Raw genomic sequence first — 16,696 nt, forward strand, 5'->3', positions numbered from 1 at the left:
ACGGGCTGTTTTCCCACAACGAGGAGGCGCGGAGCTGGGACGCGTGCGGCTGCGGTGGAAGAGGGAGACAAAACACCGCCCTGCCTCGGCGAGACCCCGAACTCCGTCGGATTTGTCCCGGTTTTGTGCCCGGCCCCGCCGCGGGACCCTCCGCGGCCGCTCTCAGCCGGGGCCCCGCTGAGGAGGAGCGAAACCCCGAGAGCGGCAGAACGGGCCGGGCCGGCCCCGCGGTCGCGCTCCCCGCTGGGCCGTTACCCGTCCGGTACCGGCAAGGGGCGGCGGGCCGGGGCCGCGGGCGGCGGAAGTCGAGGCCGCCCCGCGGCAGCCAGCGCGGCGCCTGGGCCGGGGCCTCGGGGTTTGTGGCCTTCTTTCAGCGAAGAGGTTCCCGGCCTCGCTGCTGCGGGGCGCCGGGCCCCCGGCCCGCGGGCGCGGCGGGCTGGCCGCGGGGCGACCGAGCGATGCGGCGGCACGGGGCGGGGGACAGCCCGCGGGGCCGGGCGGGCGCAGCGGAGCGGCGGGGCCGGGCCGGGCTCGGCGCTGCCCCCGGCGGCCCCTCCCGGCAGCGCAGCCGCCGCCGCCGCGCCCCGCCCCGCGCAGGCCGCCGCCGCCGCCATGGCCGCGCTGCACGCCAAGGCCGGCGGCCCCCCGCAGATCCCCGACACCCGCCGGGAGCTGGCCGAGCTGGTGAAGCGCAAGCAGGAGCTGGCGGTGAGCGGCGGGCGGCGCCGGGGCCGGGGCCGGGCGGCGGCGGGGCCTAGGCCGCGGGCGGCGGCGGGGCCGGGCGGGGCGGCGGGGCCTGGGCCGCAGGGCGGTCGCGGGGCCGGGCCCGCTCCATGCGCTGCGCTGTGCCCGGCAGGAGACGCTGGCCAACCTGGAGCGGCAGATCTACGCCTTCGAGGGCAGCTACCTGGAGGACACGCAGATGTACGGGAACATCATCCGCGGCTGGGACCGCTACCTCACCAACCAGAAGTGAGTCCCGGCGGCCCTGCCCGCCCTGCCTGCCGCTGCCCTGCCTGCCGCCGCCCTGCCTCCCCTGCCTCCCCTGCCCCTGCCCGCCCTGCCTGCCGCTGCCCTGCCTGCCGCTGCCCTGCCTGCCGCTGCCCTGCCTCCCCTGCCCGCCCTGCCTGCCGCTGCCCTGCCTGCCGCTGCCCTGCCTCCCCTGCCCCTGCCCGCCCTGCCTGCCCGGTGCTGCCCGCCCTGCCTGGTGCTGCCCGCCCTGCCTGCTTGCCCACCGTGCCCGCTGCTGCCCACCCGCCCTGCCCGCCGTTGCCCGGCCCGCCGGGCCCCCGCGATGTTGTTTCTCTCTGTTTCAGGAACTCCAACAGCAAAAACGACCGGCGGAACCGCAAGTTCAAGGAGGCTGAGCGGCTCTTCAGCAAGTCCTCGGTCACCTCGGCAGCGGTGAGTGCCGGCCCGGGCCCTGGCGGGACTGAGCATCCCTGTCCCCTTCCCTTGCTGCTCCTTGGGGTAGTTGGTCCCGTGGTGGTCGCCCGGGCTGCTGCAGGACCAGTTTTCCACTTAAGCTCCTCTACCTGCCCTATCTCCCCCGACCCGAGCATCTTCATCCCATGTCGCAGCCTCTTTCAGAAACCCTTTCCTAGTGCCCAGAGAGGTGAAAGGGAGCCGCAGTCAAGAACCATCTGTGCCACACGCTTGTCACTGCCATCTGTGTCTTTATCTTTTTGCTCCTAACCCCCTTCTGCTGTGCCATGCTGGTGCTAGGTTGTAAGCTCTTTCAGGAAAAGGCATGTGTCTTTCTCTGTGGGGTGATCTCTCTGGTTTTGGACATTTGAAAAGTGGTAAGTGAATTACTGCTTTCATTAACATCCCTTTTGGTTTTCTAGGCGGTCAGTGCATTAGCTGGAGTTCAGGACCAGCTCATTGAGAAGCGTAAGTCACTTTTTCATTTCTCTCAGAATTTGGAAAGAATGACACTTCTCCCCACCATTCAGCTCTGTCTCCAGTTGTCTGGATCCGTGCTGTACTCGCTGCTCCTCCACAGCACTCCCCATCCGGGGTCCTGCGGCTGCTCCTCGTAGGCTCCTGAGTGCTCCCAGCACAACCTCTAGCTACAGAAGTCAGAAAAGTGGCACTGTGAGAAACAGAATTAAAGTTGAGCTTCCTTCTCAAGTAAACTTGTATGCTCAGCAAGGGTTTATTGTGCATAAAACTTACTTAAATAGACTTGGTGCTCTTTGGAGAAAGAGGTTACAAGAGCTGAAGCAATGTGTTTCTGTTTGTGTGTCTGTCAGTCAGTTGCAAGTGACATGGGGAGGGGCCACTTACATTCAGGATTTTTAAAAATGTTCTGTAATCAATACCAAATCAGATGCAATTCTAATGTACTTCAGTTGCTGAGGAGGTAGCTTGCTGTCCTTCAGAAATATTTTTCAGGTTCTCTTGTTTACCTCCTGGTGCCCTAAGGCTCAGCGTGTCTCTGCTGCCCCGTGTACTGTTGCTGGGGGTTGCCTCTTCCATGCAGGGCTTTGCCAGGGCAGCCTGCGATGTGAGCCGCGGGGAGGTAACCGTTGTGCTTGTCTGTCTTTCTCATGCTCTAGGGGAGCCGGGCAGCGGCACAGAAAGTGACACTTCTCCAGACTTTCACAATCAGGAGAATGAGCCCAACCAGGAGGATGCTGAAGAGCTGGATGGGTCTGTGCAGGGGGTGAAGCCCCAGAAAGCTGCTTCTTCTACTTCTTCTGGGAGCCACCACAGCAGCCACAAAAAACGGAAGAACAAAAATCGACACAGGTTAGTGGTACCAGCAGCCTTCTTGTCACCCCTTCTGAATGGTTAGCTGAGGTTGAATTTACTTTATTATGTGAAAGGAACTAGTAACTTGTTAGAATAATGAGCAGCTCAGGCCATTTGTTTTGGTCATTTTTCTGGTTTTCAGTTTTATGCATCCTGTAGCATTCATCAGGACCTCATTACTCCCATTGTATCAAGGAGGGGAAAACACGCTGAGGAAGTTAAACAAGCAGGACAGGGTACTAACTCCAGCTCTGGTACAGCTGTGCTTTTGACCAGGCTTTTTCAGCTCTCCTATCTGTCCCTGAGAATAAAGCTGTCTTCCTTCCAGTAGAGGAAGATTGCAGTCCTGGCCTCCTGTGCTTGCTTCTTGGTTTCTGCAAGAACCAAATAAGATAGAAATGTCAGTACTTTCCTTGGGAAAGAAGGGTGAAAAAGCAAATTGGAATGTTTTGGGGGTTGTGGACACTCTTCACTAAGATTTCCGCTCCAAGCCCTTTCAGTTTGCAGTGTCCCAAACTGAGTCTCTTTTGAATACGGAATGGATGAGTTGCTTTGTCACGTTAACCTCAAAGTGCATCAGTTATTAAACTGACCTGAAATTTGTGAGAAACAAAGCTTTCCTGAACTCTTTATGGTTGAATTCAGATGGTCAGTTCTGCCCCTTAAGGTATGCCCCTAAGGCGTGATGCAGCATGGCGGGCTGATGGCTCAGAAATCTGAAATATACTCCCTGCCTTACAGTGCTGCTCTCTGTGGGCCAACATAACCTGCTGCTTAACCATGTCTCGGTGCCCCTCAGCAGAGCTAGCCCCAGGATTTCTACAGAGTATGACAGTGCACTGTGGAGTCACACCCTAAGGAGAAAAAAAAACCATGGAAATCCATGCTTTTGGAAAGAGGAGACACTGCAGAACTGCACCTCTCTGGAAATGATAGCTGGAACTGGTATCTAAAGATTATTGGAAGTAAAGGAGCTTTTAAAAATCAAGTGTTCTTGCTAACTTTGAGCTTGTTGGCTTAGTGCATGGATGGGCTTTAAGGGACCTTCCCATACAATTACAGGAGGGAAATGTTTTGAAGAAAAGTGGTTAGAATTTACAAAGATTGCTGGGGGAAGGTTGGTTTGGGAGATACGGAGGTAGGTATAGTACTTGAAAAATGTTTAACTACTTTTTCTCCTTCATTAAGTTTTGAGTCATTAGCACGTCTTTAATTCTTAGCTTAGAATTTTCTTCCTACAGCAGTCTTAATTGGGCAAACATCCTAGAAGTACTGGGTGTCCCTTTGGTTCCTCATGAGCTGGGAATCCAAAGCAGTTCAAAACTCTTTTTGCCTGTAGACAATTGGAAAGAAGTTCAGGAATAACACAAGAAATGACATCTGTAAACAAGTTCAGAGAAACAATCTGTAAAACTGAAGTACGGCTTAAGATTATACAATTTCAAATTATAAAATAGTCTACTAATCACTTACAGGGACAGCAAACCAATCCACTGCAGACGCAGTGGGGTGCAATACAAATGCTGTAAATAATATAAATTCTTTTGCTCCGTTACATAATCCGAACTTTAGCGACAGGAGTTAGGAAGAAACTGCCCTACTGACAGGTTGTGTTGCTTTGGGGTTTCTTCTACATTCCTTCCACTGAAGCAGCTGATGCTGGCTACTCTCGGGGACAGAATGTTGGACATGAGGAGCCCTGGTCTGATCTGGTATGGCAATTCTTATCATCCTAAGAGATACGTTAGACACATCTACATTACGGAAAGGCTTTTGCAGTTAGCCATTGACTATTTTGTAATGCTTAGCATGGCCAGATAGATAATTAAAAGAAGATGATAATTAAGTTTGTCTGTAATAAAAACACTGTTAAAATTGTGAATGCCATTACTGACTATCCCCTAAATTTTGGCAGAAAAGGCCAAACAGTTTTCGAGTATATCTAGGTTTAAAAAAAGCAAACAACAAAGCAGTCCCAGTCTACTGGAAGTATAGCTAAGTGCTTTAAAATGCGTTGCAGCCCAGAGTGCTCTTTAGGAAGAGACCTGCGTGTCTGTTTCTTGAGTGTCACGGAAAAAAAAGCCAGAAAAAGATACACTGCCGTTTCTTTTTGTTCAGAAGCTCTTCCATTTGCCAGCATACATTTGAGTTCTGCTCACGTGTTCCTGAGGAACTGGGAGGTGTTGGGAACGGGCACCCTGAAGGTGCACTGACTCCACTGGACTTTCTATTCCTATGCCACTGAGAGCAGTGTGGAAAGTTGGATGCAGACTGGGCAGAACTGGTGCGAATAGGCAGTTTAACTTCGAACAGTTAAAAACAGGGAATCAGATGGAAGCTACGGTGTCTTTGTTGAAGTCATCCTCTGTTCCCTCTGAGACCACAGGAAGGCCAAGATGATTATTTTCTGGGTGCTTAGCAATTTTCATGGCTAAAACGTATTTCAGGAGAAGAATTCAGAAATTCAGTGCTGAAAAGCTACTGAGTTACAGCTGATTTGATGATAAGTCCTTTCCAACAAATACAGATGTTAGCTGTGGGGCAGAACTGTTTCTAGCGACAGTGCTGCGATATCTGTGTGAATGCTGAGACAAGGGGTGGGAATGTCACCAAACTGTAATTAGCTTTGGCCAATTGACCGTGTTCTCTTTTTAGCTCACTGAAGGAAGCGAGTGCAAGAGGATGTGTGTATGCGTGTGCATTATGAGAATATTCGAATGCAAAGTTGGCCACTTAGTTCTATGTCGTCTCCACCTCTGCCTGAACAAGCTTTGCTTTGGCGTAATAATCTAGACAGAGCCACTGCTTTCTGACCACCCGCTCGTTTGTTTTTGCAAGCAAATCAGTTTTTCTCTCTGCCTGTGAGCCAGTGTGCACTCTCACGTATCTGATAGCTTCCTTTTTCAGCACCTAAAATTCCCTCCATAAAACCACTCTGCCTCTGTTCTAACACCTTTTTTTCCCAGAAATCCAGTTGGGGAGGGGGACTCTGGATTGCCAAATCTGGAGTGCTTTTTGTGCCCAATTCTGGTTAAGATATCTTAAGAACTTCGTGGCATTTGAACACTGGCTTTATTATTTTTTTATTTTATTTTTTAGTAATCTCGCTAGGGTGGCTAATCAACTAATTTATTTAATTCATTAGTATATTAATTTCTATTGCTTTCTTCCTTTCAAATGCTGCCCCTCAGCCCGTCTGGCATGTTTGATTATGACTTTGAGTAAGTTTGACTTGAATTAGTACTTGTGCTGTGTTGTTAGTGTGTAGACACCAATGTGCCTTTTGAGACCTTTCTAACCCATAGTTTATCTGTTTAATTGTAGGTATGTATATTAGGTTAGGCTGGGAAGTTTTTTTTAAAAACAGAAAAGCGTGATGGAGGTAACATTTTATTTAATAACTTCAGCAAAATTAAATTAACTTCACTCTTCTTTACCTTTCTATTTCATTTTTACATAGATAAACTTTTTAACTTAAAAACTTAGTTTAAAGACTGATTCTTCTGGCTTTGCTTCTTAAGGAGATTAGTGTAGACTTGGATATTTCCTTCCGGAAAAATGTAATAAACTCAGTACCTTTGACTCATATAATCCCTGTCATCTTAAACTCCTATCTCTACTCCAAGTAAATAACCATTACCACTATGTCTGAATAATTACCTGTGGCATAGTTACACATCTAACAGATTAACATAGAGCATGCATATTTAAACTTATTTCTTTATGCTGCATAACTTCCTTGTGATTTTTATTATGAACCTTTATTAATAAACTCTTTTTTTTGAGTGGACGGAATATGCATTTTGGCAAATAATAAAGAATCCACTCTCCGTCTCTTTGCTGCTCTCTTGTCCAGTAATATTGGGACAGTGATTTGGCTCAGCCGAATTGAGAATGTGGATTGAATTAACCAAATAGTCTTTGTTGTAGCCTGTGCCATATGCAGTAGCTGGTTCTTTGAACTCTAGTCTTGGTTTAATGTATTGAAATGGACATTTCTCTTATCTTTCCAACCACAGGATTGATCTCAAGTTAAACAAAAAGCCAAGAGCCGTAAGTATCCGTGCTCTGTCATTGTTTTCATTGTTCATCTGTAGACTTGAGTGGCTGACTGACTCCTAATCTTAAAAAGCCTCCCTTGCTGTAATTTAAGATCTTATTTTCATGGTTGAGGAATATCATGGTATGAAATAAGCATTGTCTTGTGGATTTAACAGTAAATAAGCCCAGGCAGGCTTGTTACGAAGCTAGGTCACAGTTAAGTCCATTGCACCTTTTATGAAGAAAGCTGGTTTGCGTCCTATTATCTTGTAATGATCTGGAACATTAAAAGCATCTGGTTTGAATTCATGTGTTCTTGAATTAAGGTATTGAAGGGTCCTTTCTTTTGAATGTTTAGCTACCAGAAAAAAATCTCTTTTCTGTTTTGCCTGCGACTAACTGAAATGAGAGAAGACTAAGAATCCCAGCTCTGCAAGCAGAATTGAAGGTAGAAGAGTCTTAATGTGCCTGTCCTTTCCTTTCTCTGCAGGACTACTAGACTCATCAGTGCTGATGCTTCTGGGATTTAGGTCTACGTGGATCCCCACTGAGAAAAATGCCAGTCGACTGAATGAGCACAATGGCAGCTCTCTGGCCAAGTGTCTGCAGACGGGAGTGGCTCACTCTAAAGAACTTAGATGGGGGGAGAAAATCTTGGACCATGTACTTTGCATCATTTTTAAATCACCTGAGCTGCAGGAAGACTAAGGTGTAGTAGTAGTAGTAGTAGTCCTGAATTCCTGACTATTCTGTGCTTCCACCTTAGTCGGGAACTTCCTAAAATTGGCTGATCTTGCTGCTGCCACCCGTCATCTGCAAACCCATGGAGAGCTATTTCTTTTTCCACTGGAACTGGGGTATGATTCAGTATGTCCCATCCATGTTGTAAGACGTAGATTACTTTTGTTGCCGATACTTAGCTTTGTAGTTTTGTTTTTGTTTTGGTTTTTTGTTGGTTTTATTGTTTGTTTTTTTTTTAAAACTAAAGTGTATAGTTAACAAATTGACTTTTGGTTTCTTTGTTTTAACCCATGTAGAGTGGAAGGTTCTTCATTTTGTGGAACAGCTCATTTTGATTCTTACTCAAGCAGAGAAGAAGGTGGTTAACCCTTTTCTCTAACTTTAATTTTAAACACCATCCCCTAAAATTTATGCAGCGCTTTTAGATGTGGGGAAGGCTGGAGCTCAAAGCCATCTTGCTCTTTGCTGTCTTTGAGGTTGGGTGGATTCTCTTTTTAATACAAATTTATGTCATTTGTACATAAACAATAAAAGTTACATGTTTGTCTCTCTTCTCATGTTTTGTTCAGTCCAAAATTTGACTCCTAGTGCTTTTTATTCTTCATCTGGAAGGACTTTGCTGGAATTCTTCCACTTTTGCATAGTAGCTGTTCCTTGTCTCGTGACCCTTAGGACGTTTCCTTTGTGCTTTCTTTCCTCTGGTAGACATAACATTGAGTGCTTGAAAGGATTGCCAGGCACTAATCTCCAGCTGTGTTCAACTAATCCTGCTTCAAGGTAGGACTTGGATGTAAGTCAGTTCTTGCTGATACTGGCAGAATGCCCGCAGATAAGGCATCAGCAGTCTCAGTTGCCACTGGAAGAGTACACAGAGGGATGAGTGTTAGGTGCTTTTCACAGTAGCCAGGTCGAGATATCAATGCTGATGTTGAAATAGGCTTTGCTTTTCTCAAGGTGGTAAATTGCCTTTGTTACCGGCGCTCTAATGCATTTGTGTCTGCTTAAACATTGCTGATGGTGAGAGTGCCATGGGAAAAGTTGTATCCCCAGTACGTGCATGTGCACTTCTTACAGCTGAGTGTTCATTCCGTTCTGCTACACCTCTGCTTTCCTGGTGTCTTGGGTCTTTTTCAGCTCCCTCCAGGCAACCCAGCCAGTGCAGAGCAGTGCCTAAGAGTGAAGGTAAATGTATAGGAGCGAAGTTCTCCCTTGTTCTGTTGTGTGCTTCAGGGATCGAGGCAGCTCCGTATTTGTTCATGGGGGCAGCTGGCTTATCCTGCAGTAGAGCGAGCGCTGGCACTCTGCTGTCAGGGGCCGACGGCTGCTTATCTGCGGGGAGCGTTGGGATGTCACGGCTTAATGGGAGAGCTGCAAAGCTGCCCTACTTTTTTGTGTTTTAAGTTACAGAGGTTAAATACAGGGGGGTGGAAGATCTAGGAAACGGCATAAACTCCTAAAAGGCCTTGCCTTTCCATAGTTCTGGAAAAAAGAAGTCTTAGCTGGTGGTTTTTGATTACTTGGCCTTGGTACAAAAGCAGCTTTTCTCCCACTACTGCTGCTGTTCCAAAGCAAGGATTGCAAGAGCGCCTGAACTTCAGAGGGTAAAATCTTTGCTGCACCTCTTTGACCTCGAGGAAAGCTGCTGTACCTTTTTGGCCAGAACATTTATGTGCAGAGAAACAGCAAAGGCCTTGTGTCGCTTGGAGTCCTGTGTGTACAGGCGTTTTTTTGTGGCAAAGTGTCAGTCAGCTCCGCTTTCCCTGTGATACGCATTAGGGGTGCTGTGGGGACAAGACCTTTCCAGCCTCTGGCAGTGTTTGTCACTAAAGGAAGGGGACAGCCTGTTCTGATGAGGACAGTGTCTGATGGCAGCAGCCCTGGGGAGCCAGCACATTGATCAGAGCAGAAAGCTAAATGGCAAACGCTTGGTTCACAGTTAAAGGAACCCCGTTCTGCTGCTAGGCAGCTATTCCCTCCCAGGTCCTGCTGACCGCCAGCAGCCCTTTGGCTGCCGCAAGACAGGGGAGATTAAGAGGCCGTGGGGCCCAGCGTGGTCTGCCCCAGCAGGAGGAACAGTTCCTTGTCGCAGAACAAGAACTGATAGCCATGGCTCTGCAACACCAGCTTCCCTGTGGTGTTACTGTAAGGAGAGGGGAGGACAGTGTGCGGGGTCTCCGATCACTTTGGGAACATAAGCACTGTCACCCACAAAAATGCTGTGAGATGGATGCTGGAGTCTGACTCTGGCAGTTTTGCCTAAAATGTCTATTTTATTTCTGAAGACTTCTATTTTTTTCTTCCTAAACAGCCCAAGTGACTAAAGATCCCCAGGATAGCCAGTGCCTGGCCTTGGACATGGAGTCAAAGCGCGCCGCACAGGCTCTTACCTGAATGGTAACAAAAGCTAAAAGGAGTAGTTAAAAATAAATCGCAAGTCCCTTGCTTGCAGGAGATGAATCCTGAGCAGAGAAATGAGGGGTGGCAGAGCAGCAACTGTCCTTATGGCCACCAAAGGTAGAGCAGGAGAAATGCTAATCCCCTGCACAGCCTCGTCACCAAGAGGATTAGGCAGGAGTTTATCGAGCCCAAGCAAGCGGCCAAGCAGCAGCCGAGAGCTGACACCAGGCAGGAGGGGCAGCAGCCGCCCCGGCCGCGTCGGGGAGGGGTCCGTGCGTGGTGCATCGCTGGGTAAGGGGGCAGAGCCGGGGAGGGGGAGCAGGCATCCCTGCTGAGCACGTGTCCCGCGTGCTGGGATCTGGCCCTGCAAATGCTCGTCCTCTCTTTCGTGAGCCTGGCACTCGGCGAGCCAGGCTGGACGCCGGTGTGTGGTGGTGCACCGCGCGTCCCTCCGGTGCGCAGAGCGTGGCGGGTGAGCGAGGCAGCGGCTCCCGGGGGCGCGGGCACATCACCTCCATCTCCTGGTCTGCAGGGGCCCCATGGGCAGGCAGCGCGGCCCGCCAGTGCCGAGGTGGAGACAGCTCCTGTGCGTCGGGTGCTGGTGGCTCCTGTCGCTCTCCGGGACGGCGCTCCAGGGGCTGCGGTGGCTCTGGAGGCTGGCGTGGGTTGGTACCCCTTCCCCAAGGGCCCTCACGCACTTGCGTTGGTTCCAAACGTGGCGCGTGTCCAGAACCAGGGGCCGGGCAGGGGGTGGGAGGTGCTGCCCGGGCTCCGTCTCTGTACCAGGGGCTGTGGTTCGGTGTGGCCAGGGCAGCGGAGGGGGGAAGGGAGGGGTTGCCACCCCATCATCCGGCAGCGTGACTGAGGGATTGGGACCCTCATCCTCCGGAGTTGGCTCTTGGCTCGAGGCACTGTATAGTTCTGTCCACCAAGAGCTCTGGGGACGTGGGGATATTGCTCCGGGCTCTGCGCTCCCCGGGGTGGGTTTGAGCCTGCCGCTCTCACCGTGCGGCCGCCGTCCTCTCCCCCAGTACCTGCTGATCTGCTACAAGAGCTGCTGGGACGGCGCCTTCCAGGTCACCGAGGAGGTAACTCCCCCAATGTGCCCCCACACCGCGGGGGCTGTGGAGGGCTCCGACCCACGGGACACAGCTGAGCCTGGTGACATGGTCTGTTGGGCGGCCCTGCAGTGCCAGCGGGGCTGTAGGTCCCCAGGGCACGGCATGGCATGGTCAGTCGGTGCCGGGGGCCATCCAGGCTCGGCTGCCCATGTATGTGTCAGTCCCTGCTGTCTGTGGTGGCTTTCAGCTCGGCACGGCGCTGCAGATGAGGCTGGAAAGTGGCAGCGAGGGGAGTGAGGAGGACGGGGGCTCCACTTCTGCGCTGGAGTCGGAGCAGGCAGGTGGGTGCCCGGCACGGCGGTGCGGGCAGGCGGGGGTGTCCCTGGTGCAGAGGCTGGGCAGAGCCGGTGTTGTGGGGCACTGGCGGGAGCAGAGCTGTGGTGCCAGGGCAGTGGCGGAGCAGTGGCAGCGAGGCGACGCCAGCGAAGCTGTGCTGGGGAGGCTGGAGGCGCTGGAGGCCGACGTCCGCTTCCTCTGCACCGAGCTGGGCGCTGAGAAGCTGCTGTGGAGCAGCCGGTTCCTGGAGCTGCTGCAGGAGCAGCAAGGCCTGCGCCAGCGGGTGAGTCCCCCATGGGGGCCCCAGCCCCCTCGGTCCCCTCTGGTACCCTGGACCCTCATGGCCCATCCCAGCTGCAGGAACGCCCGTGGCGGTGGGACAGCAGCGACAGCCCCGAGCTGCCAGGGGAAGCGGAGGACCAACGTGCCAGTGGGAGCGATGGAGAGAGCCCGGCAGGTAGCATCGGGGGACTTGGGGGGATGGGGAGCCAGTGGTCAGGGAGGGGGGACCTGCCACCTGCAGCCAGACCTGGGGTGGGGCAACGTGCTGAGCTCTGCCAGTGAGCGGCGTGGGAAACCCACCAGGTCCCACCTGGGCACTAGTGGGCACTGGGCTGCCCTGGGAGGTACTTGGGAGGAGGGGGTGCTGGGGAAGGGTCAGGATGCTGGCTGCCCAACTCCAGGGGCAGGTGGCCCAGCCCTGGCTGGACCTGGCAAGAAGAAGCGACAGCGGTGCGGGGGCTCCATGGGGGCGGCTCCCGGCCCCCGCCGCACGCAGAGCTGCTGCCTGGGGTCTGCTGCTGCCCCCGAGCCACCCCTGCACGGCTCCCAGTCCTGTGCACCAGTGACCAGTCACCGCCGGGAGCCCGGCTGGGTGCTCCTGCACCTGGCAGAGCTCCGGCCATCGCGTCCCCTCTCACCCTTTTGCTCTGTTAAAGGACGCCGGTGGATGGAACCACCCTGGCAGCCGGCCCCGTGCCCAGGCAGTCTTTTGGGGCCAGCGGCTCCATGACAGGCAGAAAATGTAAGTGAAGGTGCAAGCAGGGTGTTGGCGAGACAGGAAGGAGCCACATATCCCTCCCTGCCCCGGCACCGCAGGACACAGGCCATGACAGCACGGTCCCGGTTGCATTCTTGTGTCCCTGTTCGTGCCTCCATCCCTCAGTTCCAGCCGGGCCCTGCCCCGCCCTGCCTGTTCAGCAGAACTGCAGCCATTTCCGAGAAGCAGGAACCATCCGGGAGGCAGCTCCAGGCAAGCCGCTGCCTCCTGCGCTGCCCAGGGCAGGTCACAGCTGCCCCGTGCCCACGGCCACCCCCGGGGCTGCCTGTGCCTGGGCACATTGTCTCTGGTGGAGCCCAGCAAGGAGCATCTTCCTGATCCATTGCAACTTGTTGGGAGCTTCCAGGAGCGAAGAGTAAGGCCACTGCCAGCTCTCGGAGACACTGGGGCCATGGATGGACTGCAAAACCCAAGTGCTGCCCCGTTTACTTCCTCGTTGGCCAGATAAGTCCCCTCCGTCAGCTGTGCCGCACACGTGGCAACTCTCAGCCAGCTCCTTGCGACAGCACTTACGGGGGGGAACCGGCTCTCCTGGGGTGGCCGAGGGGCCCTCATCCGCAGAGAAAGGCTCAGCCGGGGATGCTGTGCCGAGTGGAGCAGGCTCCGAGCTGCACCGACCGCACGGGGCACACCTGAGGAAACCCACCTCTGCCTCCAAAGAGCCATGTTGGGCCGGTCAGCCCCAGCCCCGCAAAGGGAGAGGAAGCAGCTGGGGAGGCCTGGAGGAGGGCGCTGAGCCTCCCACCCCAGGAGGGCAGATCTGGCATGGCCGCAGGCCCCCACGGGTGGCAGGATCAGCCTCAGGCTCCTGCATGATGCGCAGGGGTGAGGGGCCACCCTGTGCCCAAGCCTTGGTCCTGCCTCGGGGGGCTGCGTGCTGCTCCCACCCTGCCAAGGACTGCCCCCAGGGCTGCCAGCCGCTGCTCTGCTGCTGCAAAATACAGGCACCCACTTTCCTCTTGGTTTTGTTTGCTTGGTCTTTCCACTCACAGCTGTGCCACCACCGCGCTGCAAAGACCCCGGCCCCGCAGCTCTTTGGGGAGGGGGTGCCAAGACGAGCTCTTGCTGAAGCAGAGAGGGGGCCGGTCCCCACCCCGTGGCAGCCGAGGGCTGGCCCCGAGCGGTGTGTGCCGCAGAGGTGATTCAGTCAGGGAAGTGTTCGCTGCAAGCGGGAACTGTGCTGCTGGGGGGAGCGTGCGGCAGCAGCACTTCCCGCCTGGGGGGTAATCCTGCCTTGCGAGAAGGCTATGCAAACCAGCCACTCCTTGCCAAGAGATGGGCAAACTCTTTTCATCGCTGTCCCCACTGCTCAAAACATGTCTCGCCAGCCCTGTGTGCACAGCCCTTCCCTGCAGGCCCTGGCACTGCGCTGTCTGCCACCGCCAGCTGCCTACACCCTTGGCAGCGGTGACCCCTCAAGTGTCTGGCACTTAATAACTCCCAACAAGTGCCAGGTAAGGGGGGAACAGAGCTACTTGCTGGCAAGTGGCCTATTGCAGGAGCTGCAGCTGCCCCTGAGACAAGGCAGCCACAAATATAGGGCATCTGCCCTCTGCCACGGGCAGCACAAGGCTCCTGCTGTCACTGCCGGCACGACCTACAGGCGCAGCTCGCTGTGCAGCACCGTGCACGTGCACCAAGCCCCCAGCCTGTGCGTTAGGCAGGGAACAAACTGCTGAACGATTTTGCGCCCATAACGCTCCCTGCTTCCCAAGCAGGGCAGATGCCCTGATCCACCGCACAGGCAGGCGGCTTCCTCTGGGACAGGCCAGAGGAAACTCCAGTTTCTCCTGCCTTCCTCCAGCTGGTGCTCGCTGTGGGCTGCAGTTTTCACTTGGGATGAGTGCAAAGAGCCCCCCATGGCACATGGCTGAGGGTCAGCCAGTGACGCTGCTCCTCGCGGTCCTGCAGCCCTGAGAACTGGCCTCCAGCACTAAGGCTTTTATGGGCAGGCTTTCATTCTGTTTTTATTGCCAGCACCAGGTAGACTTGTCTGATGCTGCTTGGGAAGTAACCCTGCAATGCTGTGGAATGGCTGCCATGACCCTGGGCCTGCTGCTGTCCCCAGGGCCCTGGAGAGCACATGGAAACCATGCTCACAGCCCCGACTGCAGCCCCAGGGAGCTGGCCGGGTGCAGGGACTGGGGACAGGCTCCTACGAGCAGGGATTGTTCCTCCCAACATGCCCATGCAACGCCCCGCGCCATCAGGGCACTGATGCAATGCAAATAACAGCAGCCTGACTCATCCTGCACCTACCTGGCTCCTGCACGGTGTCTGAGGTGGGACAGCCCCATGCTTCTTAGAAACACCAAAATAAATCAGGTCCTGTGAACAAGCCACTCCTGCTGCAGCAAAACCCCTGCCCCAAACTGGCCGTCCCCTCTCCCACAGGAATCACAGCAGCATCCACGCAGACACCTCAGGATCACTGGCGGTGTCAGACAGCAGCTTTACAGCGATGCAACAAGGTCCCAGCCCTGCTGCAGCCACGGCTCAGCTCTCCGGAGGCAATCCATGGGGCTGTGCTGGAAATCCCCTGCCAGCCCCACTCTGCTCAGCGACTCTGCCATGGGCAGGGTTCAGGAGGTGGAGGGTGAAATCAAGCAACATTAGCTACATTTGCCAACATTTCCTCGCCACTGGAGCAGCCCCCCGTGGGTGGGCAGCCCCCACTCTCACCACACAGCCTCCGAGTGAGGCAATAGCTGCCTCGCAGGCTGCGGAAACCTTTCCCCCGGGCCAACACGCCATGCAAATCCTCCTGACCTATTGCTCAACCAGATGCTGTATTAACTCCAAAACATTTGTGCAATGCGGGCTTTGGGGGGCGTGGGGGAGGCACGCCGGGCCACAGGGAAGCTCAGGGCTGCTTCTCGCTCATAGCCAGTGGCTTCGCCAGGAGGGCTGAGCTGGCTGCTGCCACCCCAATCGCTGCAGCAAGGGGTTTAGCTTTGCTCGGGGCGGTCTGCTCAAGGAGAAACTGAGACAGCAAGAAAGCTCTTCTGCTGCCCTCGTGCAACTCCTTAAGGGAAAACTTTCCACGGGCAAACCCTGGCCTTAGGAGCACAAGGTGCTCAGGGGCTAAACCCCACGGCACCAAGGAAGGCTGGTGACAGGCAAACTGAAAAATGCGTGGCTGGAGGGTGAGCACTGACGGGTACCTGCACAGGCAGCACTCTGCCATCCCCAGCACACCACCGGCCTCTGCCTGCTTCCCTGCCCTCTGGCGGGACCCAGACCCTCTCCTGCTGCACCTTTCTGTTCACTTCGGTGCAACATTTGCTCTGTGGAGTTACTCGCTTCCTGCGTTTCTGTCTTACAGCAAGAACGTATCCCAAACCGCCTCTGAAACACACAGTGCAGAGCTGCTGCCATGCTCGGGCCACCTCGTCCTCTTCCTTTCTGCAGCCTCACGGTTCGGCTTGATGCTGAACCTGCTTCCTTGTAAGGTGGCCTGCCCCAGAGGGGTGGCATCGCCGCAGCCCCCACGTGACACCGCACACACGTGTGCTTCCATTACATAGCAGCCCCTTTCCCACGGCCCGTACAGGAGCCTTGGGTCAGATTCCTGCCTCTGGAAACGCCTTAAAATATTAGAGTTGAGCTAGCCACATCCTGGAAATCCCCCGGTGGGAGGGAACCAGATGGGTTCAAACGGAAGTTCAGCAAGCAAGAAGGGCACAAGGCAGCTGGTGCAGGGGGGAGGCGAGCAAACCTGGAGAGCAGGCTGGGGCCCCGCAGGCACCGGGTGCCTGATCCCCGCTGGGCGGGGAGCAGGGGGCTGCATCCGCCGCCCAGGGCCCTCCCTGGGTGACCGCCCGGCACAGGAGAGGGAGAGACAAGAATCCAGCAGTCTACCCTGACCTCTGGCACAGCACAGCTTCCCATTTCTTCCTTCCCTCTTTTGAGTATCGATGTAAAAAAAAAAAAAACAAAGTCAAGATACCCCGCAGCACTGACTTCTGAAGGAGGGCTCTTCCCCTGCCTGTTAGTCCTTTTGTTGCGCAGTGGATATTTATTACCTTTTCCAACTCTTTCTAGCACAACTGGGAAGGCAAAGAGGAGACTGTTCTCCTCTATCCCCAAAACACACTGATGGACCCCCCATTCCTCTTTGCAAGCACCCCTACCCAGCCTCCTCACTTTCACCTCAAAAGAGTTTTTCCTACCCCAACCCAGCCTCCTTAGTTCCCTTTACCCTGCCTTGTGCTTTTGAGAAGGGTGCAGCCACAGCGATCCCCTCCTGCTGAGCAGGCACCTGGCTCCAGCAGGAAACAACGCAGATGCCAAGTGAGAATGA

The 16,696-nt window shown here is 54.6% G+C and overlaps 2 protein-coding genes across 7 annotated transcripts; both read left to right on the forward strand.

Annotated features, from left to right (window-relative positions):
* Positions 1–570: 570 nt before the first annotated feature.
* Positions 571–8,096, forward strand: MEAF6 (MYST/Esa1 associated factor 6). 5 transcript variants are annotated; one of them, XR_012677276.1, is made up of 9 exons: positions 571–708; positions 857–972; positions 1,317–1,404; positions 1,848–1,893; positions 2,562–2,754; positions 5,949–5,978; positions 6,082–6,139; positions 6,777–6,810; positions 7,289–8,096. XR_012677276.1 is itself a non-coding variant. In XM_075173900.1 (7 exons), exons 1-7 carry the CDS (start codon positions 613–615, stop codon positions 7,295–7,297), a joined length of 582 nt encoding a protein of 193 aa, XP_075030001.1. In that variant the 5' UTR covers positions 571–612; the 3' UTR covers positions 7,298–8,096. The 5 variants fall into 5 exon arrangements, 3 of the variants coding, with proteins under 3 accessions (XP_075030001.1, XP_075030003.1, XP_075030004.1); XR_012677277.1 differs by lacking the exon at positions 5,949–5,978; XM_075173900.1 differs by lacking the exons at positions 5,949–5,978; positions 6,082–6,139.
* A 179-nt stretch (positions 8,097–8,275) lies between these two features.
* LOC142093027 (uncharacterized) lies at positions 8,276–12,976 on the forward strand. Of its 2 annotated transcripts, none has more exons than XM_075173898.1 (5): positions 8,276–11,024; positions 11,245–11,338; positions 11,450–11,790; positions 12,272–12,357; positions 12,499–12,976. In XM_075173898.1, the coding sequence occupies exons 1-5, from the start codon at positions 10,476–10,478 to the stop codon at positions 12,839–12,841; spliced, it is 1,413 nt and encodes a 470-aa protein (XP_075029999.1). In that variant the 5' UTR covers positions 8,276–10,475; the 3' UTR covers positions 12,842–12,976. The 2 variants fall into 2 exon arrangements, with proteins under 2 accessions (XP_075029999.1, XP_075030000.1); XM_075173899.1 differs by having other exon boundaries at positions 8,276–10,601; positions 10,968–11,024; positions 11,245–11,790.
* The last annotated feature ends 3,720 nt before the right edge of the window (positions 12,977–16,696 follow it).

Source organism: Calonectris borealis, chromosome 25 (genome assembly GCF_964195595.1).
Source record: "Calonectris borealis chromosome 25, bCalBor7.hap1.2, whole genome shotgun sequence".
Classification (NCBI taxonomy): domain Eukaryota; kingdom Metazoa; phylum Chordata; class Aves; order Procellariiformes; family Procellariidae; genus Calonectris; species Calonectris borealis.

Bases quoted from the DNA above. Each gene is read 5' to 3' on its own strand.
- MEAF6 (XM_075173900.1), top strand. From the start codon at position 613: ATGGCCGCGCTGCACGCCAAGGCCGGCGGCCCCCCGCAGATCCCCGAC. The intron at 1,405-1,847 runs GTGAGTGCCGGC...TTGGTTTTCTAG, and splicing joins CCTCGGTCACCTCGGCAGCG to GCGGTCAGTGCATTAGCTGG. The intron at 1,894-2,561 runs GTAAGTCACTTT...CTCATGCTCTAG, and splicing joins GGACCAGCTCATTGAGAAGC to GGGAGCCGGGCAGCGGCACA.
- LOC142093027 (XM_075173898.1), top strand. From the start codon at position 10,476: ATGGGCAGGCAGCGCGGCCCGCCAGTGCCGAGGTGGAGACAGCTCCTG. The intron at 11,339-11,449 runs GTGGGTGCCCGG...GTGCCAGGGCAG, and splicing joins GCTGGAGTCGGAGCAGGCAG to TGGCGGAGCAGTGGCAGCGA. The intron at 11,791-12,271 runs GTAGCATCGGGG...GCTCTGTTAAAG, and splicing joins CGATGGAGAGAGCCCGGCAG to GACGCCGGTGGATGGAACCA.